Source organism: Erpetoichthys calabaricus, chromosome 1, assembly GCF_900747795.2.
Source record: "Erpetoichthys calabaricus chromosome 1, fErpCal1.3, whole genome shotgun sequence".
NCBI lineage: Eukaryota > Metazoa > Chordata > Cladistia > Polypteriformes > Polypteridae > Erpetoichthys > Erpetoichthys calabaricus.
In genome coordinates this window covers 173,956,796-173,981,914 of record NC_041394.2, presented here as the reverse complement: position 1 = coordinate 173,981,914, position 25,119 = coordinate 173,956,796, and the positions used below count along the sequence as shown (strand labels likewise).

Sequence of the window (25,119 nt, the reverse complement as noted above, 5' to 3'; positions counted from 1 at the left end):
TTGTTCTTGGTTGCCACGGTAATGGACAGAAACTACCACCTATGGTCATTTTTAAGAGGAAGACGCTGCCAAAAGAAAAGTTTCCAGCCGGAGTCATCGTTAAGGCCAATCCAAAGGGCTGGATGGACGAGGAGAAAATGAGAGAGTGGCTGAGAGAGGTGTATGTGAAGAGACCGGGTGGGTTTTTCCATGCATCACCGTCTTTGTTGATCTGCGACTCCATGCGTGCCCATATCACCGCTACTGTGAAAAAACAAGTGAAGCAAATGAATACGGAGCTTGCCATCATTCCAGGAGGATTAACAAAAGAACTCCAACCACTGGACATCGGTGTAAACAGGGCGTTCAAAGTGAAGATGCGAGCGTCATGGGAGCGATGGATGAGAGACGACGAACACACCTTTACTAAGACTGGAAGGCAGCGCCGGGTGAGTTACGCCACCATATGTGAATGGATTGTGGATGCCTGGGCTAAGGTGTCTGCTTCGACTGTTGTCCGAGCTTACGCGAAAGCTGGAATCATTGCTGAACAGCCACCCGGCAATGAGACTGATTCCGACAATGACGAGAGGGAACCTGGCATGTTTGATGGCGAACTTGCCCATCTGTTCAATTCAGATACAGAAGGTGAGGACTTCGATGGATTTGTGACAACAAACTGATCAAAAAACAATGTGAGTGTATTTTTAAATACGTAGTAGAATAAGGTTTAACTAAACTCATTGTTTTGCTTCTGTTACCTTGTTTTTGCATGCGCCGAATAATACGGTGCGCCTTATGTATGGCTTAAGTACAGAAATAAGCCCCGCAATTGAGAGTGCGCCTTTCAATCCAGTGCGCCTTATGGTGCGCAAAATACTGTAGTTTATTTTGTTTTTTAGTTTATGTCCAACCAGGCTCAATAGCACATTGAGCCCCATGAAGATCTTCACCAATGTGATCATACTAAACATCTGATACCTTTGGTTCCTATAACAAATAAGAATTGAGCTATTTGCTTATAGGTACTTGGAAGCCTTTTCAAGGTTTTAAAGCCCATGTAGTCCATGTTAAATTTTTCTACTAAATTCTGAAGTCTCTTGAGATGGAAAGTGTGGGGAGCCGCAAGCTGGTATAATGGGGTACAGGATGAGTAATACAGTTTGTTGTTTTATACCTCTCTGTCAACTCAAAGCACCAAGGAAGCATTCATGGCCCAAGAATCGAGGAAGTTTTTGTCATTGTGTCCTGTACAAGGAGAACAAAGACACAATGGAAGCCATCAATTTGCTGTCTAAATTCCTACGGTAAGCAGTGATCCCTCTCTGCCTTTTCTTCTGCTGTCATCTGACATGCAGTTTGACACTGATTGTCTTACTATCCCTGTTACAGAGTGAAGCCAAACATATTCTCCTACATGGGAACGAAAGACAAAAGAGCCATTACAGTGCAACAAATTGCAGTTCTCAAGTAAGAAAAGAATGGCCTTAATTTACTCCACTTTTGAAAAAACAACCTTAATTTATCTATGCAACTTAAAGCTAGCATGTGGATCTATACCCTGTATTGTTCATTCATTTGCGTAGGTCACAACTCCTAATCTATCTTTATTCCTTGGTCATTACTGGATTTATTTTAACTATTTATTTTCCACTATTATTCATTCATTTAAAAAGGCAGACACGCGGTCCAGTCCCACCCACTAGAAATGACCATCTATCTGCCGCAGCCAGGTGTTCTGTGGGTGTCCCTTTGGCCTGGTCCAGCCACTTGGGTCCTCAACAATGAGGATCCTGAGAGCCGGATCACCCTTGGGGAATCACGCCACTTGGCCACAGTCCCATAACTGACACTCCTTCACAATGCAGGTAACGTGCCTCATTTGGGACTCCATGAGTAACTGCTCATTCGACACAAAGTCAAACCAGCAGTACCCAAGGATTCTCAGAAGAGACACAGTACTGAAGGAGTCCAGTCTTCATCTCGGGTCACTCGGGCAACTATATAGCAAGACAGGAAGCACCAAGACTCTAAAGACTTATTGTTATCTTGTGTGTGAAGATTGCTGGTTAAAGTTCCAGCTGCCACGTGACCCTGGCATGAATAAGTAGGTTGGGAAGATGGATGTATAAATGGATGTTTGTGTTTTCAGTTCTTGCTTACATATTGCATGCCTGCTCAATATGCTCTCTCACTAAAGCACACAAGCGCATTATCAATCTAGCTGCAACAGGAAATACAGTATCTTTGTGAAATAAAGACATAAGCTTATATATAGGGAAAGAATAAAAATTATTACAAGTGTGCCTTTTTCAGTTATTATTGACTAGTTGACTACTGAACAGATGCACCTATTCACCTCAATGCATCAGTGTTCAATAATGTAAATGTTGCATGCTTGGGGATAACTTTTTGAGGTTAATTCCATTCCCCTTGGGCCAAGTTCCTCCTCCTGGTTCTTCAGGCTGCAGCAAGGACAGTTGACCAGGGAATGAAGTGTTGCCACAAAGGAATATGAACAGGGTAGTTGACCAAATGATGCATACAGTTTGTCTCCTTTTCAAAAGGGCAGAATCTCATAATAATGGTTCACTTTTTGCTTTTTTGTGTTATTAAGAATTATTTATGAATGCATTGAAATCACTTTAAGTATTTTTTGTATGGCGCCTCCTGACTCGTCAGTTTGAGAAAACCCCCACATATGATATACCATTGGACTTGCCTTGATGTCTTGTTATGCAAGGCATTGAGCTTTTTGGAGTTTCCCCTATTTGTGAGACTCTAGTTCCAAAAAAGCCTAATTTTTAGGCTAGTTTTGGACTATATCTGACCACCAAAGAGCTTACAGAGAAGCACTAACTTTTGCCAAGAACACCCATTACGGCAGAATAATAGAAAGTGGCCATGATAACCCAAGGGTTTTGTTCTCTGTAGTTAATAAACTATTCGAACCCGCATCTGGCCCAACTACCTCTTCTACTGAAGTCTGTGAGGAATTCCTCCACTTTTTCCGTAACAAAATTAACGATATAAATAATTCAACTAACATAAATACATTGTCTGTTTATATCTCTCCCTGTTTTCCCACTCCATCCAGCTCCTTCTCTAAGTTCTCACCAGTCACATCTGCGTTTGTTAATAACCTGCTTTGTAAGATGAGGCCGACTACTTGTGTACTGGACCCCATCCCCACCACACTACTTAAATCCTGCCTTCATGCCATAATCCCGACTGTTACAACAATAATAAACTCATCCCTTGACACTGGCTCTTTGCCACTCACTTTTAAAATTGCTTCTGTAACCCCAATGTTAAAAAAAAAAAAAAAAAAAGTCTGGTCTTGATGCTGACAATCTTAAAAATTTCTGGCCTATTTCCCACTTACCTTTCCTGTCAAAAGTTCTTGAGCGTGTTGTAGCTTCCCAACTCACCAATTACCTAACCTCTAGTAATTTGATGGAACCCTTTCAGTCTGGTTTCAGGGCGCGGCACAGCTGTGAAAATGCTCTGCTACGGGTAACCAATGATTTTCTTATGGCAGCAGACTCTGGACAAACCAGCATATTAATTCTGTTAGACCTCAGTGCAGCATTTGACACTGTCAGACATGACATCCTTCTGTCCAGAATGGAGAACATGCTGGGTATCTCTGGCACTGCCCTCTAGTGGTTCAAGTCCTATCTGACTGATAGGCAAGAGTTTGTTAGTCTTGGCAACAACAGATCCAGCTCAGCGCCGGTCACACAAGGAATCCCTCAAGGCTCTGTCCTCTGCTCTTCTGTATTTACATGCTTCCCCTTGGCCATATTATCCGTAGCTATGGACTGGGTTATCATTTTTATGCAGATGATACTCATCTCTACTTCAATGTTAAAAGTGGAACTTCATCAGAGCTTTCTCAGCTCACAACCTGCCTTAGTGAAATTAAAACCAGGATGGAGCAGAACTCTTTAAAATTAAATTGCAATAAAACTGAACTCCTGCAAATTGGGACTAAAATGCAACTTAATAAAATGAGCTCCTTCCCAGTCTATCTTGGTGGTGATCTCATCAGACCTGCCTCTACTGTAAAAAAATCTTGGTGTCATTTTTGATTCCTCCCTCTCTTATTCCGCCCACATAAATCACATTAAGAAACTTTCTTACTTTCACCTCCGTAACATATCCTGTGTTTGCTCCTTCCTCTCCTCTAATACTGAGAAACTTGTCCATGCTTTTATCACATCCCGCATCGATTATTGTAATTCCCTACTGGCAGGTGCCCCTTCTAATCTTATATCACAGCTCCAGCTTATTCAAAACTCAGCTGCAAGAGTCCTTACTCGAACCAGCAGCAGCGAGCACATAACACCCATCCTGCTCTGTCTTTACTGGCTCCCTGTGTCTTACAGAATCGAATATAAAATCCTACTAATAACCTACAAAGCCTTAAATAGCCTCGCGCCAAAATACATCAGTGACCTACTCCATCACTATGTGCCTGCCTGCCCACTAAGGTCCTCTGATTCTGGCAATCTTGTTGTACCCCACACTAATCTACACTCCATGGGTGATGAGGCCTTCAGCTGTATAGCGCCCAGACTCTGGAATGACCTACCGATATTAATCAGGTCAGCTGACTCCATGAATTGTTTTAAAAAAAAAACTCAAAACTCATCTGTTCAGGAAGGCTTTTAGCTCTACCTGACTTTATTACCCTTCTCTCAGTTTACTTCTCTGTCAAGATGCTAATGTAACCTGTGTGTGTGTGCTAGACCATCAATTATGTTGTCTTTTTTTTCAGAATTCACTGTCTTAATCTTCTTTATTTATTTGGTTTGTACAATGCTATATACTGTATACGCTGCCGTTATTTATTATATTCTGTAAGTGCCTTGAGCATGAGAAAGGTGCTATATAAATAAAATGTATTATTATTTATTATTTTGTACAGGAAATTACACCGTTATGATAAAGTATATATCAATAAGTTTCTTTGGCAAGAAATGATCAGAAGGATTTGAATTTGTACATGCCACATTAGCCAATTCAAGGGTCACCCCTTAATGGGATATGAGGGGTCAAAATTGCTCCATTTAACAAAACTTAAAAAAAATAAATAAATAATAAGGGGGGGGAGAATCAGAAATATAGGTATGCGGAGTGTTATTTTTTGCTATTTTGAGCTTGCTGATCATGAATATGGTAATATTTTTGATATTTGCTTACTTTCCCAGTGGTCCTTCCTAGTCCTGTAAGAGCCACTCCCAGGTGGTTAAAAATGCACATGGGGTATCATTTTGCACTGTTTCAATGTCTACAATTACAAATATGTTATTTTTGATCTTTTTAGTTAGGAAGATAAATTTGTAATACAATCAAGAATATTTAGACTTTTAAACTGAAGTGTACATTTTAATATTTCAAATATTTGACACAACTGTTCTTGTTTATTATGTATGTCTATCACATGAACTAAATCTTCATGAAGTAAATCATTTCTTATGAACACCCTGAATTAGGGCAACTTAAAGTAATTCGGAGTTTTACCTTCTTAAAAAAACATGGATACACTATTTTGCAATATTTGTGTAATCTCAAGACACATATCAATACTTGGTAAAATTGTTGGCTTCAAAAAGTGATATATTTAAGTTTTTAAGTTGCATTCACCTCTGGACCTGTTAGCCCCATTGTGGGCTGTAAAAACAGACAAGGTGTTTTTAAAGCGTATATAAAATGCTTCACTTTAGAATGTAGTTTTATGCAGCAAATTAGTATACCATGACTGTAAAAAACAAAATAACTGACTTAATACATTAACGGATAAGTTCAGTATTTTTTATTTGGTATATTTAAAGTTTCATATTAGTTTGTACTCCGTGTTCCTAACTTGATCTCTTCTGTGCTGTTATTCCTTTTGTTCTCTAATATGTGTGAAGCGCTTAGAGCATGGAAAAGATGCTATATAAATAAAATGCACTGTTACTGTTTAACTTCACAACCCATATGCAGTTGCTGTTCTTCGTTCTTATTATTGCATAAAGTATCTATAAATGTTCACATGTCCTTTTCACAGCTGCACAAAAAGTGACCTCACTATGAGTGCATCTGACTTTGTTAATTTTCTTTTCCAGCTAAGATATTGTGTACTTTTGCATTGCTCACTTTGCCTGTCTTTGATAGACAGAACATATTATTTATTTTTTAGCAACAGAAATAACTACATTTGCAGTATCATGTTTATAGGTGTAACACCACACTTGAAGCCTTTGCATGGTCCGTCTGCAGGTATGTCTGTGGATGTGGTGTGACGCACTATAAACCAAAATTGTGCCGATAGAATTCTTGCACATCATTCGGTATTGTTATATGTCAGACTTAAAGTAATTATCTCATCGACAGACATGAAATAATTTAATCAGCAGGTATATCCTCTCATATCTGTCTGTGCTAGTGACAGATATATCATTGTAGAGATCAGTATAGATATGTCATAGCTTCTCATACACAATTAAAGAAGCCAGTTTCCTCCTTTGCTTAAGAAATTCTGCTTATCCTGTGTCATTTTTGTGTTTGTAGGATCAGTGCTCAGAGGTTGGCTCATCTCAATAAATGCCTGATGAACTTTCGCCTAGGCAACTTCTCCTATCAGAAGCACCCGCTTAAGTTGGGTGAGCTACAGGGTAACCAGTTCACTGTGGTGATACGGTTAGTATGTCAGTAGTAGTACTGTCACATGTGCAGAGTATAGTGAAATTCTTACTTGCATGTCTGATCAACATGCAACATGCACTCTCCAGCACCATGATAAAAACGTCTTTAATAGAAAACACAAATCAGTTTTCCTGGTGTTCAGTTATACTTACAGCTCTGAAACCTTGCAGAAAAACCTGCAACAAGCAACAATTACCATATGTTTATCAAGTTTTCTTGGATTTTTATGTGCATCAATATCACAGAATTGTCAAAAATAGGCTGACACAAAATTTAAAAAGCCTCTACTTTTACTTTTAGGTTTCCATTTTGTTTTTAAAACTGTTTCAGACTTAATATTACCACCCTTGAAAGCTCTTTTGGCACTGATCTAACTCTAGATATGTACAGTATACCTGTGATGTAGTTCATTTGTGTTTACACTTAATGTGTAAGCTAGAATTGGGAATGAAGTAAGATGCTTTGTGTGTCCAGTGTGAATTAGGAAAGGTGAGAGGTACAGATATCTCTTTATTAACAAACTACAATTCTAGCCATAATGAGGCTGTTGTTTAGAATAATAAGAAAAGTCCTGTTGTAAGTCTGTATGCATCTATAGATGATTACCAGAAAACTGCTGTTGGTGTGCATCTCTCCAAAACCAGGTAAGTCCCAGCTTTTAAACGCCTATAGCAGCCCACTCATTACCCTTCCCCCAAAATCAGACTTTCATTTTTGCTAGTTGACCAAAGACCATCACTCAACACTATATCAGCTTTGTCCATCTGAAAAATGTCTGGGTTTGTTGATATAAACTTGTAATAAACTTTACAATAGGAGTCACAGTGAACATATATATATATATATATATATATATATATATATATATATAATACATACAGTTAGGTCCATAAATATTTGGACAGAGACAACTTTTTTCTAATTTTGGTTCTGTACATTACCACAATAAATTTTAAATGAAACAACTCAGATGCAGTTGAAGTGCAGACTCCATCCATCCATCCATTTTCCAACCCGCTGAATCTGAACACAGGGTCATGGGGGTCTGCTGGAGCCAATCCCAGCCAACACAGGGCACAAGGCAGGGAACCAATCCTGGGCAGGGTGCCAACCCACCGCAGGACACACACAAACACACCCACACACCAAGCACGCACTAGGGCCAATTAGAATCGCCAATCCACCTAACCTGCATGTCTTTGGACTGTGGGAGGAAACCGGAGCGCCCGGAGGAAACCCACGCAGACACGGGGAGAACATGCAAACTCCACGCAGGGAGGACCCGGGAAGTGAACCCAGGTCCCCAGATCTCCCAACTGCGAGGCAGCAGTGCTACCCACTGCACCACCGTGCCACCCTGAAGTGCAGACTTTCAGCTTTAATTCAGTGGGGTGAACAAAACAATTGCATAAAAATGTGAGGCAACTAAAGCATTTTTTAACACAATCCCTTCATTTCAAGGCCTTAAAAGTAATTGGACAATTGACTCAAAATCTCTTTCATGGGCAGGTATGGGCAAGTCCATCGTTATGTCATTATCAATTAAGCAGATAAAAGGCCTGGAGTTGATTTGAGGTGTGGTGCTTGCATGTGGAAGATTTTGCTGTGAACAGACAACATGTGGTCAAAGGAGTTCTCCATGCAGGTGAAAGAAGACATCCTTAAGCTGCGAAAACAGAAAAAATCCATCTGAGAAATTGCTACAATATTACGTGTGGCAAAATCTACAGTTTGATACATCCTGAGAAAGAAATCAAGCACTGGTGAACTCAGCAACGCAAAAAGATCTGGATGTCCACGGAAGACAACAGTGGTGGATGATCGCAGAATCATTTCCATGGTGAAGAGAAACCCCTTCACAACAGCCAACCAAGTAAACAACACTCTCCAGGGGGTAGGCGTATCGATATCCAAGTCTACCATAAAGAGAAGACTGCATGAAAGTAAATACAGAGGGTGCACTGCAAGGTGCAAGCCACTCATAAGCCTCATGAATAGAAAGGCTAGATTGGACTTTGCTAAAGAACATCTAAAAAAGCCACAGCACAGTTCTGGAAAAACATTCTTTGGACAGATGAAACCAAGATCAACCTCTATCAGAATAATGGCAAGAAAAAAGTATGGAGAAGGCGTGGAACAGCTCATTATCCAAAGCATACCACATCATCTGTAAAACACGGTGGATGCATTGTGATGGCTTGGGCGTGCATGGCTGCCAGTGGCACTGGGACACTAGTGTTTATTGATGATGTGACACAGGACAAAAGCAGCCGAATGAATTCTGAGGTGTTCAGAGACAAACTGTCTGCTCAGATCCAGCTAAATGCAGTCAAATTGATTGGACTGTGTTTCATGATACAGATGGACAATGACCCAAAACATACAGGAGTTTATTAAAGCAGAGATTTGGAAAATTCTTGAATGGCCAAGTCAGTCACCTGATCTTAACCCAATTGAGCATGCATTTCACTTGTTGAAGACTAAACTTTGGACAGAAAGGCCCACAAACAAACAGCAACTGAAAGCTGCTGCAGTAAAGGCCTGGCAGAGCATTAAAAAGGAGGAAACCCAGCATCTGGTGATGTCCATGAGTTCAAGACTTCAGGCTGTCATTGCCAGCAAAGGGTTTTCAACCAAGTATTATAAATGATCATTTTATTTCCAGTTATTTCATTTTTCCAATTACTTTTGAGCCCCTGAAATGAAGGGATTGTGTTAAAAAAATGCTTTAGTTGCCTCACATTTTTATGCAATCGTTTTGTTCACCGCACTGAATTAAAGCTGAAAGTCTGCACTTCAACTGCATCTGAGTTGTTTCATTTAAAATTCATTGTGGTAATGTACAGAACCAAAATTAGAAAAAAGCTGTCTCTGTCCAAATATTTATGGACCTAACTGTAGATAAATGTGTATATACAGTGCATCTGGAAAGTATTCACAGCGCATCACTTTTTCCACATTTTGTTATGTTACAGCCTTATTCCAAAATGGACTAAATTCATTTTTTTCCTCAGAATTCTACACACAACACCCCATAATGATAATGTGAAAAAAGTTTACTTGAGGTTTTTGCAAATTTATTAAAAATAAAAAAACTTGAGAAATCACATGTACATAAGTATTCACAGCCTTTGCTCAATACTTTGTCGATGCATCTTTGGCAGCAATTACAGCCTGAAGTCTTTTTGAATATGATGCCACAAGCTTGGCACACCTATCCTTGGCCAGTTTCGCCCATTCCTCTTTGCAGCACCTCTCAAGCTTCATCAGGTTGGATGGGAAGCATCGGTGCACAGCCATTTTAAGATCTCTCCAGAAATGTTCAATCGGATTCAAGTCTGGGCTCTGGCTGGGCCACTCAAGGACATTCACAGAGTTGTCCTGAAGCCACTCCTTTGATATCTTGGCTGTGTGCTAAGGATTGTTGTCCTGCTGAAAGATGAACCGTCACCCCAGTCTGAGGTCAAGAGCGCTCTGGAGCAGGTTTTCATCCAGGATGTCTCTGTACATTGCTGCAGTCATCTTTTCCTTTATCCTGACTAGTCTCCCAGTCTCTGCCACTGAAAAACATTCCCACAGCATGATGCTGCCACCACCATGCTTCACTGTAGGGATGGTATTGGCCTGGTGATGAGCGGTGCCTGGTTTCCTCCAAACGTGACGCCTGGCATTCACACCAAAGACTTCAATCTTTGTCTCATCAGACCAGAGAATTTTCTTTCTCATGGTCTGAGAGACCTTCAGGTGCCTTTTGGCAAACTCCAGGCGGGCTGCCATGTGCCTTTTACGAAGGAGTGGCTTCCGTCTGGCCACTCTAACATACTGGCCTGATTGGTGGATTGCTGCAGAGATGGTTGTCCTTCTGGAAGGCTCTCCTGTCTCCACAGAGGACCTCTGGAGCTCTGACAGAGTGACCATCGGGTTCTTGGTCACCTCCCTGACTAAGGCCCTTCTCCACCGATCGCTCAGTTTAGATGGCCGGCCAGCTCTAGGAAGAGTCCTGGTGGTTTCGAACTTCTTCCACTTACGGATGATGGAGACCACTGTGCTCATTGGGACCTTCAAAGCAGCAGAAATTTTTCTGTAACTTTCCCCAGATTTGTGCCTCGAGACAATCCTGTCTCGGAGGTCTACAGATAGTTCCTTTTGACTTTATGCTTGGTTTGTGCTCGGACATGAACTGTCAACTGTGGGACCTTATATAGACAGGTGTGTACCTTTCCAAATCATATCCAATCAACTGAATTTACCACAGGTGGACTCCAATTAAGCTGCAGAAACATCTCAAGAGCAAGGATGATCAGGGGAAACAGGATGCACCTGAGCTCAATTTTGAGCTTCATGGCAAAGGCTGTGAATACTTATGTACATGTGCTTTCTCAATTTTTTTTACTTTTAATAAATTTGCAAAAACCTCAAGTAAACTTTTTTCACGTTGTCATTATGGGGTGTTGTGTGTATTTAATGAATTTAATCCATTTTGGAATAAGGCTGTAACATAACAAAATGTGGAAAAAGTGATGCGCTGTGAATACTTTCCGGATGCACTGTAGATATATAATAGACGCGTGGAAGTGTGTGTGCGTCTGTCTGGCCCAGAAGTGAGAGGTGGAGTTGGGCTAAGGGCTCCACCTCCGAGGATACGCAAGCAAGGCCAGCATGTTAGCAAAATGAAACATCTGAAGAGAGAGTCACTCGCTTATCCACTATTACAGAAGCATGGCAAAGCACATTGGCAAAACGGTATCCTTTTTACTTTTCCTCTCGCCGTTAATACACAAGCAAGGTGAGCATGTTGGCAAAACAAAACCTCCGAAGAAAGACTGTTGCTTAGCTGCTAATGCACAAGTGATGCAAGCACGTTGGCAAAACAAAACAATAAAACCTCCTAGGAGAGATGCCCAGAGTATTTCCTTTAAATTAACCTGCCATCTCCACATTTCAATTTTTTTTTCTGACGATTTCAATAGTTTCTAGGACCCTGGGTTTTTTACAGCACAGGCTTACACAGCTAGTATTTTATATATTTACCTAAGGTAATATATGAGGTTTAAAGAAAAAAAAACTACCATTTTCTGGCAGGTTGTTAGACCTGCTTAAGTTGTCTTTTACATTCACGTAATGATTCTATATTATTATTTAGAAAGGATTTGGAGATCTCCAAGGAATGGCTTTCGCCTACACTTCATGGTAATTTGTTCCATGTATCTACAGTTCCCTGGATAAATAAATACTTACCAAAATTAGTGCAGATTTAAATTCACCTCTCTTTCTTCTATGGTGCCATTCTCATATTGAATAATAGGTTTTAAAGTAACAAATGCCATTCACCATGCTTGCTATTTTATCTAATTTTAAACTCATTATGTCACCCACAATCGTTATAGCTTAAACTGAATAGGTTAAATTTCTTTAGTCCTTCCATATTACTTACTCTAATCACAGCATTGTGGGTTATAAGAGTACTCCTGTGTACCTTTTATAGTGTATCCACATTCTTTTTCTAATATGGAAACTAGTATTGGGTGGTATGACCAAAATTCTATATCACGGTATTTTTCAAAATTATACCGGTTTCATGGTATTGGACGGTATTTTTTTCACATGCATGAGTGGATGTCAACCACATTTTTCACTGCAATTACTGGCTAAGAATAACCTATTCCACTGTCATGAAAATTGTACATTGTACAAAAAAACATTTTAATATGCACACAAGTATTAATACAGGTTTGCATGGCCCCATAAAGTGATAGTTTTCAAGGAGGTGGCACTAATGAAGAGAAGGAATCACATTGCATGACAATTGCAGTCAAAATATAGAACCACATTTTATTTTATGTTAAATTTTATTGAACAAAGTTTGCAAACAACTTAAACTGAAATTTTGACAACATATTTGCAACCATCCAAAGAGGCATTTAGACTTAGTAACATATCCAGAGGTGCTTGTCAAAAGTTGTATTGCACTGAACATGTCTTAGACCAGGGGTGGGCAAATTCATTCCTGGAGGGCCGCAGTGGCTGCGGGTTTTTGTTCCAACCCAGTTGCTTAATTAGAAAACAATCCTTGCCAATAATTACATTTCATGGCTTGTTAGTGCTTTAACTCTGCTATGTCAAGTCATTCTCATATTCTAGATTTTTCTTTCCATTCTAAGGATATCATCCAAATACTTTGAAGTGTAAAACGGATGGGTAATTCTCAATCCTTCACTTTTTTCTCTTCTCTTTCCTTCCAAGTATTTAATTAAACCAAATCGTGCATGATAAATACACACAGGTGTAAAGGGTAACAAGCAAAATGGATAACTGCTGGTTTCTTTTGTCATTTGCATCTTATTGCTAATAAGGAGCAATTAAAAACCAAGAATGCAGCGGTTTAATACTTAAATAAGCAATAAGGGTTCATAATCTTAACGAGGGAGATAACTAAAATGAAGCAGAAGTGTTTCTAGAGCAATAAGTGCTTCTTATTAAGCAATTGGGTTGGAACAAAAACCTGCAGCCACTGCGGCCCTCCAGGAATGAATTTGCCCACCCCTGTCTTAGACAAGGAAAAAATAGTAAATATTTTTTGTAAACTAACTACACTTTGTTAATGTTAACAATCTCTGTCCACTGACATGTTAAAGTGACTTTTTAAACACCTTTACCATCATTAAAGTGCATAATCTTTAAACTAATAAATAATAACAATAAAATAAATAATAGTGCAACTTCCAGTAATAATACTATTACCTCCAAGACTTCAAGCCCAGGTACATTACACAGTATTCACCAAATTAAAATAGCATAAAATAAAACAAGTGCATCTTGGTGTCGACATCTTTACCAACTGAACCATCATTAAGGCAAACTGCATTAATATGGACCTTGCTTCAAGCTAAGCTATATACATAAATAATAAAACTGCAACTTGCATTTATAATGGTATTTGTGATATAGCCCCACGGAAGCGTAGTAGGGCCACGGTGAAGGAAAAAAAAATATGGACACAGTGAAAGACAAAAAAAACTATATGTCGAGAATAAAGTCGACGTTGATTTTATTCTCGACATTTCCATTTTAATCTCGCCGTTTATGTCGAGATTAAAGTCGACATTTCCACTTTATTCTCATGGTTTATTTTGTCATTAAATTAGAATGTTGCAAACTAAACTTCATCCTAAAATCAATGTTTAATTTACAAGATTTTCTCAAACCCCATCATAAATTAATGTAGCACATTAAATGCTTTGTGTTAAGTGTCCCCCGACCCAGTTGTTAATCGCTACGCACTTCTTAAACTGACTTTGTCTTGCACTGAGGAGGCGCCGGCAACAATCACCGCACATAATACATTCACTTTATGATATTCCTGCTCTCTGAAAATGTAGAATGCTAAGATACATTTTCATGATGAAATGCATTAAAGCAAGTATTAAACATACACGGTAGTGTGGCGGTAGTGCTGCTTCGTCGCAGTAAGGGGTCCCCAGGGGTATGTTCAGTGTAGAGAACTTTACGACAGGTGTGACGAGGCTCCAAAAAAAACAGATGTATGAATGGGTATCACACAGGTGTAAATGTTGGGTTCGTGATCTGGTAGTCGGAGACACAAACACAGAATTCAATGGATGTTCTTCTGAGCGGGCTTTCTTTATTGCATGTGTGCTGTCTCTGTCTGACGTACCAAATCCCCAGTTCCTATCCTTCCTTTTTCTTTCTCCATATAACCAGTCACCACAAGATAAACGTCTTTGTGAAATTAAAACTAGTTATAAATGTAGACCATGGAGTGTTCAGAACTTAAAAAAAATCTTCGTTATACATGTTTGTTTATGCCATCTATTCAGGGTTGCACCCATCCCAGCAAACACTGTGTGCAAGGCAGGAGCAAATCCTGAACAGGGCGCAGCACATCGCAGGGTGAATACAAGCAATACATTCACTAGCAGGGTCAATATAGCATAACAAAACCCCACATCCTACATGACTTTGAAAAAAACTGAAGCATGCCAAGTAAACCCACCAGAAAAACATGCAAATTCAAGGCAGGGAACACCTGGGACCCCCTTGCTGTGACGCAACAGTGCACCCTCCACGCCACCGTGCCCCCACATGATTAATGCATGCTTTAATGCATTTCATCATGAAAATTATATCAAGTATTTGTCTTAGCATTCTAAATGTTCAGGGAGCAAGAATATCATGAAGTTAATGTATTCTGTGTGGTGATCGCTGCCTGCGTCTCCTCTTAGTGCAAGACGAAGTCAGTTTAAGAAGCACGTAGCGAATAACAGGGTCGGGGAACACTTAACACAGAGCATTTCATGTGCTACATAACTTATGACGGGGTTTGAGAAAATCTAATAAATTAAATATTCGTTTTAAGATGAAGTTTAGTTTACGATGTTCTACTTTAATGACAAATTAAGAGAATAAATTCAACATGTTGACTTTAATCTCGACATAAACGGCGAGATTAAAGTGGAAATGTCGAATAAATTCAGTATGTCGTCGCACTATTACACAGTACCCAGGTACATTACACAGTATTGAAAAAAAAAATGAAACCAGTACAACTTGGCTTGCAGTATTATCCAGTAGTATAGAAACAGTATTTACACATTTGAACATAATGGTCTACATCCAACCTTTTAAAACCAAAGTATCTCCAGACAACAGACATGGCTACTTTTTTTTGACAAAAGTTCTTCTATGTCGTCATGTTTATCGTCTGCTGCAGTTTCAGTTTCAGAATGTTCTCTGTCCATTTTCACTGTTCAATACCTCCACTAACGCATGTACTCCGTTGTATGCGTGTTTAGCGGTGCAGCAGTGAAAAAGGCCCCCCCTTAAACAGTTTCCCGCTGTGCCATGCATGTTCCTAGGATGACTCCTCCTTCAGCATTCACACCCCTTCTCCATTTGTCCTTTGGTCTGCAAACTTACCCCTTTTCCAGATCATCTTCACAATTCTCCAGAGCCTGTGAAGTAGCCTTGGATAGTGCTTTTATACCTTGTATAAGACTTAATTTGGTTCCGGGGTTGAGCTGGCTATTGCCTTCCTGACCACCTCCTGTATCTATTTCAAGCTAGGGTCTTTCTCATTGAAGTATTGTGTTGGTACAGAAGGAATTATTAAAGCACATCAAGATCCAAGGTCTTGTTATCTAACTTCATCACTTAAGAAACATCTAAAGTGGTTATCAGTTTCAGTTCTTGTGCTTATGAGCTGTCTACTATGCCTCTGTCCTAGCAGCTGTTTAGTAAATTCAAAGGGATTTGCTAGAACACCAGCCCACTTCCTGGCTCTCTCCTTCTTTTGCCTTCAGTCTAAGTCATTTGTCAATCAATTACTACTGAAAATATATGTGAAAAGGTTTTGGAATAATGATACTCCTCTCAAAGCAAAAGTAATCAAAGTGAAATGGGCTTTGGAGTGGTTTACTGAGAACACATGCCAACCTAAATTAGAACATAAATCGAGATAAAGAAAGTTGCAGATTGTATAGACTGAAGACTTTAAAGTTCATAAGAAAGCTCTTTACAAGGCATGCTCTAATTAGTATTATAGGCAATAGATTAAAATATTAAAAGCCCTGGAATGTTACTTTTGAGCAGTTGCAAACCTGACAAATAAGAAATCAGCAATGACTGAAACGATTCCACTTAATAGTATTAGCAGTGATTTTTATGAATTTATTTAATAATAAACTGGATTAAGGACTACATCGTCAACTTCTACATCTAACTGCAATGCATCAGATCAGAATGCATCAACATTTTTATTTCAGTTTTTGTAGTATCGGTATGCAGAGCTGGGCTAACCAGGCCTCCTTGTCCCTGGGAACCTCCTACAGCTTTTCTTGGGGACTGCAGTTAAGAGATACAATCTTTGTAGCAGTGGTCTTTTTACAGTGAGCCATGACTTGTACATGTTCAAAGAGAAGCACTGAAATAGCATCCTCATTACATTCGCATACTGACACAACTGGCTGTGTGTGATCTGGTAAAGCAGCAGTTCTGCTGAAAGTTCCTCACATATTGCAGTATTTCATAACCTGTCTTGACTAGTGAGCAACAGAACCTTATTTTGGTTGCTTGTACCTGCAATCTCATTCTCCCAGTTAATGCCCAGAGCTCATAACCATAGGTGTATAGCTATAGTGTATATGGCCATGAACATTTTCAAAGTAAATGTAGACAAGACTGACATACCCCAATGGCCCTCCAAGCATCTGCAAAGAAAGAGTGTTGATCCATAGTTACATGCCAGAATCCACATTGATCCTGTGGAATCTGAAGTTAAGCAATTTGATGGTTTGCCATAATAGAACAAAGGATTTCTTCCAGCACATTCACTTTAAGTTTCTAGCTTATTCACATTCTATATAGATAATTTTTTAGTTATCAGTCCTTATCTGGCCTTCTCCAATAGATCTGTTGAGCAAATAAATGTCTGTATGTACAGAACCCTTGGCAGAGTGACTTGATAACATTTATTTCAAAGAAGTCAATGACAGTTTCCCAGGGAAGGTAAGGATTGTTACTCTAGTAATTGTCCCCTTTGTAAAAATGTTGATTCCATTAGTCTCAAGGCATCAGTCCCTACCTTCCATACAACAGTAAAGAGGCACTTTAGCCAAAACACTCTGAAGATTCACTACTTTTAGCATTTCAAGGTAGATCTCATCCAGCCTGTGGCCCTTTTTTTTTTTTAATCACTGTGGCAACCTTTGGACCCAGCCCCAAGCTCAACCAACGAACCTGGTTAAGAAGTTCCTCAAAGTATTACTCCTACCTTGGTAAATTTAAATTGGTTAAAGAACTGGAGTCAGCTTCTTGTTGACAAACAAAAGCCTAGTTTTAAGACTTGACACTGCAAATGAAACTAAAAATAAATGAAAACATTAAGGTAACAAGAGCTCTTCACTTTTCTAAACATTAATATTTAACCCATCCATAGCCTGCCAGTCCTTTAGCAAAGCTAGATTCTCCAGAACATTTGTATTATTCTTTTCTTGACTTTTTTTTTTTTTTTTTTTTTTTTTTTTTGCCAGGAATATTTCTGGAACAGATGAGCAGATACATAAGGCGCTGACTTCCTTGCGAGATGTAGGGTTCATCAATTATTATGGAATGCAGCGCTTTGGGACCACAGCAGTTCCCACCTATGAGGTGGGTAGGTAAGTTTGGTGTTAAAGATATACTTCAGAACTTTTTTAATTGGGAAAATCTTTTGTAATATTTTAAATAGCAGTATGTATTACTGTGGATCTCAGGAGATCACATTAACTTGGGCCCATGTAATACAGTTTTCTCATTCAGATGCCCCATCATTTTATGTAGATTAACAGGAACGCAAAAAACAATGTAAGTGATAAGAAAGACATGTACATGTTATAAGATCTCCTGTATTCTAGCTTCTATTTAGGCTTCATAACCTGCCTAAAATTAGGTAGAGGTGTTTTGCTTGCTTTGGATGAGGTTTCAGGATAGTAAATGGCAAAACTTCACTGTCCTCTAATTTGTGTCCCATGTCAGAGCCATCCTGCAGAACAATTGGAAAGAAGTAATGGATTTAATCTTAAAGCCCCGACCTGGAGGTAAGTAGGATGATAATTGAGAGTGGTGTTAATAAAGATTTTCTTTGAGGGAGTTGGAAATATGGTTTTTCTGTGAAATTGACTTGTTGGTGGTTTTTTTTTTTTTTTTTTTTTTTTTTTTTTTGGTCTATTTTGAACTTAGATCTGGATTATCTTGCTTTGAGGTGTGCCTTGATCATTTATGTCTTGCTGCATGTGGCCAGTGATTGTCACAATTTTGAGTTGTTAATTAAGAATTGTATGTACTTTACAAGAGTGCCTGTATCACTTACATATGCAATGGTTGAGGCTCCGCTTGCCTGTATCACTCACATGTTCAATAGCTGAGGCTTTGCTTGACTTTTTAGAAATCCCTCATTATGGCAATAGTTTCCTGTCAAGGAGGCATAACCTTTTCTTTTTGTCTCTTCAGCTGAAAAAGGATACCTAGTGCGCTGCCGGGAAGAGTGGGCTAACTCCCAGGACCCTGAGGCTGCTCTCAAAAAGCTTCCAGTCAAGAGATGCGTAGAAGGCCAGCTTCTGCGAGGACTTGCCAAGTATGGCAAGAACAATATTGTGACTGCTTTTAGCACAGTAAGTACATCCAGGCTAGGCTGCCTTTGCCATTTGTTGTCCTCATTTTTAAAATTATGAGTGTTTATGAGTATTATAATTATCTGCTGGTTTGAATCTGCTCACTGTTAAGCTCATGACTCCTTGAGTGTTAATGTCATTATCCATTTCTAAACCAGAATGCTTGGTCTACAGAATCCAGGTTTTTCAGTATACATTATAAGTCCCCGTTTGTTTGTCTATTAATTGGTTCAAAATTGTTGTTCTTTGCTTCCAGATTCCCAGAAATAATCGCTTAATGTACATCCACAGCTATCAGAGCTATGTATGGAACAACATGGTTAGCCGCAGGATAGAGGAGTTTGGTTTGAAAGCTGTAGAAGGGGATTTGGTGCTGCATGGAGGTAAGAGAGTACATGGGGACCTGCTAATGAGACTGCCTTTGTTTAAAAGCATTAGGTTATTTTCAAGCAAAAAGCATTCTGTCAGTCAAGGGTTTTTGGTTTGCTAATAGTTTTGTTGTTGCAGCCTGTGATAGGAAACTATCCAAACCTACATGGCCCTAAATGTGAAAGCATAATTGCCCCCAAACCTAATAACTGGTTGTGCAACCCTTAGCAGCAACAACTGCAATCAAGTGTTTGCGATAACTGGCAATGAGTCTTTCACATCGCTGTGGAGGAATTTTGGCCCACTCCTCTTTGCAGAATTCTTTTAATTCAGCCACTTTGGAGGATTTCCGAGCATGAACCGCTTTTTTTAAGGTCATGCCACAGTATCTCAATTGGATTCAAGTCCGGACTTTGATTAGGCCACTCCAAAACATTCATTTTGTTTTTTTAAGCCATTCAGAGGTGAACTTGCTGGTGTGTTTTCGATCATTGTTCTGCTGCAGAACCCAAGTGTGCTTCAGCTTGATTTCATGAACTGATGGCCGGACATTCTACTTCAGGATTTTTTGTTAGAGAGCAGAATTCATGGTCCCATCAATCACAGCAAGTCGTCCAGGTCCCTAGACAGGAAAGCAGCCCCAGACCATCACACTACCACCACCATGTTTGACTGTTGGCATGATGTTCTTTTTCTGAAATGCTGTGTTACTTTTACGCCAGATGTAACAGGACGAACACTTTCCAAAAAGTTCAACTTTTTTTTGTTTCAGCACTTCACAGAATATTTTCCCAAAAGTTTTGGGGATCATCAAGATGTTTTTTGGCAAAAGTGAGAGGCTTTATATTCATTTTGGTGTGTGGTGGTTTTTGCCTTGGAACTCTGTCATGCATGCCATTTTTGCTTAGTCTCTTTCTTATAGTTGCGTCATGAACACTGACCTTAACTGAGGCAAGTGAGGCCTGCAGTTCTCTCGATGATTCTAGATGTTGCTCTGGGTTCTTTTGTGACCTCTTGGATGAGTCATTGCTGCCATTTTGGGAAATTTTTGTAGGCCGGCCACTCCTGGGAAGGTTCACCACTGTTCCAAGTTTTCTCCATTTGTGGATAATGGCTCTCACCTTTAGAAACGGCTTTGTAACCTTTTCCAGACTGATAGATATCAATTACTTTGTTTCTCATCTTTTCCTGAATTTCTTTAGATTGCCGCATGATGTCTTCGTTTTTGGGATCTTTTGACCTACTTCACTTTGTCTGACAGGTTCTGTTTAAGTGATCTCTTGATTCAAGAGGTCTGGCAGTAATCAGGCCGGGGTGTGGCTAGTCAAATTGAACTCAGCTTTCCAAAAAATGTGATTAACCACAGTTACTTCATGATTTAACAAAAGGGGGGGGGGGGGGGGGGGGCAATTACTTTTTCACATGGGGCCATGTAGGTGTGGATAGTTTTTTTTCCTTAATAAATAAAACCATCACTTAAAAACTGCATTTTGTGTTTACTTGGGTAATCTTTGTCTAATATTTAAATTTGTGCGATGATCTGAAACATTTAAGTGTGAAAACGTGTGAAATCAGGAAAGGGACAAATACTTTTTCACATCACTGTATGTTTATAAGTCTGCATATTTATAAGTCTGCATATTGTGTTGCATGTTTTGGTTTTATGTTGTACTCCAGTCATCTGTTCAGAAAAAGACTTGTTAGTTTGGAAGGATCTTTCTTTTATTGAGGCCAAGCTGGCATTTATTTATAGTATTATACAATCATGGCTGAAATTATCGGCACCCCAAGAATTTTCCCAGAAAATGCACCATTTCTCCCAGAAAATTGTTGCAATTACAAATGTTTTGGTATACATGTTTATTTCCTTTATGTGCATTGGAACAACACAACAAAACAGAGAAAAAAAGCCAATTCTGACATCATGTCATACAGAACTCCAAAAATGGGCCAGACAAAATTATTGGCACCTTTTCAAAATTGTGGGTAAATCGTTTTATTTCAAGCATATGATGCTCGTTTGAACTCACCTGTGGCAAGAAACAGGTGTTGGCAATATAGCAATCACACCTGAAGCCAGTTAAAATGGAGAAGAGTTGACTCAACCTTTCTGTTGTGTGTCTGAGTGTGCCACACTAAGTATGGAGAACAGAAAGAAGAACGGAGAATTGTCTGAGGACTTGAGAGCAAAAATTGTGGAAAAATATCTGCAATCTCAAGGCTACAAGTCCATCTCCAGAGATCTTCATGTTCCTTTGTCCACTGTGCGCAAAATACAGTAATCCCTCCTCCATCGCGGGGGTTGCGTTCCAGAGCCACCCACGAAATAAGAAAATCCGCAAAGTAGAAACCATATGTTTATATGGTTATTTTTATATTGTCATGCTTGGGTCACAGATTTGCGCAGAAACACAGGAGGTTGTAGAGAGACAGGAACGTCATTCAAACACTGCAAACAAACATTTGTCTCTTTTTCAAAAGTTTAAACTGTGCTCCATGACAAGACAGAGATGACAGTTCAGTCTCACAATTAAAAGAATGCAAACATATCTTCCTCTTCAAAGGAGCAAACAAATCAATAGTGCTCTTTGGCTTTTAAGTATGCGAAGCACCACGGCACAAAGCTGTTGAAGGCGGCAGCTCACACCCCCTCCGTCAGGAGCAGAGAGAGAGACAGAGACAGAGAGAGACAGATAAAAAAATCAATACGTGCCCTTCGTGCTTTTAAGTATGCGAAGCACCTTTCAGCATGTCGTTTCAGGAAGCAGCTGCACAAAAGATAGCAATGTGAAGATAATCTTTCAGCATTTTTAGACGAGCGTCCGTATCGTCTAGATGTGCGAACAGCCCCCCTGCTCACACCCCCCTACGTCAGCGCAAGAGAGCGAGAGAGAGAGAAAGAAAGTTGGGTAGCTTCTCAGCCATCTGCCAATAGCGTCCCTTGTATGAAATCAACTGGGCAAACCAACTGAGGAAGCATGTACCAGAAATTAAAAGACCCATTGTCCGCAGAAACCCGCGAAGCAGCGAAAAATCTGCGATATATATTTAAATATGCTTACATATAAAATCCGCGATGGAGTGAAGCCGCGAAAGGTGAAGCGCGATATAGCGAGGGATTACTGTAATCAAGAAGTTCACAACACATGGCACTGTAGCTAATCTCCCTGGACGTGGACGGAAGAGAAAAATTGATAAAAGACTGCAACAAAGGATAGTCCGAATGGTGGATAAACATCCCCAATCAACTTCAAAACATATTCAAGCTGTTCTGCAGACTCAGGGTGCAACAGTGTCAGCTTGAACTATCCGTCGACATCTGAACGAAATGAAACGCTATGGTAGGATAGCCAGGAGGACCCCACTGCTGACACAGAAACATAAAAAGCCAGACTGGAGTTTGCCAAAATGTACTTGAGGAAGCCAAAATCCTTCTGGGCGAACGTCTTGTGGACAGATGAGACCAAGGTAGAACTTTTTGGTAAAGCTCATCATTCTACTGTTTACAGAAAACTGAATGAGACGTACGAAGAAAAGAACACAATACCTACAGTCAAACATGGTGGAGGTTCTACGATGTTTTGGGGATGTTTAGCTGCCTCTGGCACTGGATGCCTTGACTGTGTGCAAGGCATCATGAAATCTGAAGACTACCAAAAGATATTGGGGCGCAATGTAGGGCCCAGTGTCAGAAAGCTGGGTCTGCGTCAGAGGTCATTGGTGTTCTAGCAGGACAATGACCCCAAACATACCTCTAAAAGCACTCGGAAATGGTTGAAGACAAAGAGCTGGAGAGTTCTGAAGTGGCCAGCAATGAGTCCGGATCTAAATCCGATTGAACACTTATGGAGAGATCTCAAAATTGCTGTTGGGAGAAGGTGCCCTTCAAATCTGAGAGACCTTGAGCAGTTTGCAAAAGAAGAGTGGTCGGAAATTCCAGTTGTGAGGTGTAACAAGCTTGTTAATGGTTATAGGAAGCGCTTGATTTCAGTTATTTTTTCCAAAGGGCGTGCAACCAAATATTAAGTTGAGGGTGCCAATAATTTTGTCCAGCCCGGTTTTTGAGTTTTGTGTGAAATGTCAGATTTGGCTTTTTTTCTCTGTTTTTTTTGTGTTGTACCAATGCACATAAAGGAAATAAACATGTATATACCAAAATATTTGTAATTACAACAAATTTCTGGGAGAAATGGTGCATTTTCAAGGAAAATTCCAGGGGTGCCGATAATTTCGGCCATGACTGTACAAACCAGTGTGTTTCTACGTGCCGGTCCCAAGCCCGGATAAATGGGGAGGATTACGTCAGGAAGGGCATCCGGTTTAAAATTTTGCCAAATCAATATGCGGAGAACAATACAAATTTCCATACCGGATCTGTCAAGTCCCGGGTTAACAATGACCTCCATCAGTACTATTAGCCAACAGGGTGCTGGCAGAAATTGGGCTACTGTTGACCGAAGGAGAAGTAGTGGGGGGAGACGTGTCCGGAGGAGAGGAGGAAAGTATGGATGTTGTGAGAGAGGACATGCAGGTGATGGGTGTAACAGAGCAAGATGCAGAGGACAGAAAGATATGGAAGAAGATGATCCGCTGTGGCAACCCCTAATGGGAGCAGCCAAAAGAAGAAGAAGATACATAGTCTTCCAATTCCAACAGATTCACATTTTCAACTTTGTAATCATTAGCTACTTATCTGAAAGGTTTGCTGAAATATGCTTACAAAAGTTTTATAAATCATGTTTTCCATTTTCTTTTAGTACTACTGGTAAAACCTGTCAAGCCTATAGGTTTTGTTAATTTTCAGTACTCTTAGCCTAAAGCACACTCCACTTAAATGTTTGAAAATCTTTGAAATTCAGAAGACATTTTGTTATGAATTTCTGAGGCTTTTTAAATAGTATTCTACTACTTTTTTTTCTTTGTTTTCCTTTTACAGCAACAGCAGTGCCAATCTCTGCATCTGAGGCTAACCAGTACTCTATTCATGAGATAGTTATGCCACTACCAGGCTTTGATGTCATGTATCCAACCCATAAAGGTGAGTCTTTGCATGGACCACTGGATAGAAAAAAAAAAACATTGGGCAAACTTTTTTTAGCTTTATGTAACCACTTCTGAAGGATGTTGAGAGGCCATATAGTGTGCATTGCTGTTTTTTCATTTTCTGTTTCCCTGTTTGTTTTTGGTGGGTTTTTTTTTCAAATTTCCATGTATAAAAAAAGAAAAAGACCAATAGTTTTTAAAATTAACCTGAAAAATGAAAATAGACTTGATTCCTTGAGAGGCCGTATTTAGGGCAAGTCAACTTAACATTTAGAGAAATCTCAAGGTAAGTTTTAGATTTTTAAAATGTGAAGTGTATTTTAAGGTATTTGAAATTAATATCTAGATATCTCAAAATATTTTCATTTACATTTTGAGATCTCTCAAATGCATTTTAGGATATCTCAGTTTTCAGATATCTCAAAATACCTGCCTATCCATTTCAAGATATGTCAAATACATTTTGAGATATCTCAAATTAACCTTGCATTACATTCCCAGGTTCCAGTTTACAAAAGAATCTGACCCATACCTAAAACAATTTAACTACTTCCGAATTGCACACTGCAAAAAAATATTTATTAAATCCACAACATGAGCTGACCTGCTTACTTAAGAATTGCAGCCTGAACTGCAGCCGTAGACACTTACGGGTAGTAAAGAGTACTACTGCTAGAACATCAAATATTTGTAAAACTGGATTTTATTTAAGTTGTAGAATTCAGAAGCAACATTTTCAAAGATATGAAGAAGCAGACAACTCGAAGGTAGCAAGTATCCTGTTTCTGTGTAAACAGGTTGCATTCTAAAGAATCAGCCATTCCTCTAGACCCTGTATTAGAATGGAAAAGAAAGTGTCTTCAGA

General features: G+C 39.5%; 1 protein-coding gene across 5 annotated transcripts in view; it reads left to right on the top strand.

Moving 5' to 3' along the window:
- The window catches only part of pus7 (pseudouridine synthase 7), a 67,258-nt gene that overhangs the window by 30,043 nt on the left and 12,096 nt on the right, over positions 1-25,119 (top strand). For all 5 annotated transcript variants that reach the window (XM_028808618.2, XM_028808610.2, XM_028808602.2 and 2 more), the window contains 8 exons: positions 1,175-1,286; positions 1,372-1,449; positions 6,541-6,669; positions 17,724-17,849; positions 18,208-18,269; positions 18,682-18,842; positions 19,099-19,225; positions 24,148-24,249. In XM_028808618.2, the coding sequence (XP_028664451.1) occupies positions 1,175-1,286; positions 1,372-1,449; positions 6,541-6,669; positions 17,724-17,849; positions 18,208-18,269; positions 18,682-18,842; positions 19,099-19,225; positions 24,148-24,249 (897 nt within the window). The remainder of the gene's footprint in view (positions 1-1,174; positions 1,287-1,371; positions 1,450-6,540; positions 6,670-17,723; positions 17,850-18,207; positions 18,270-18,681; positions 18,843-19,098; positions 19,226-24,147; positions 24,250-25,119) is intronic.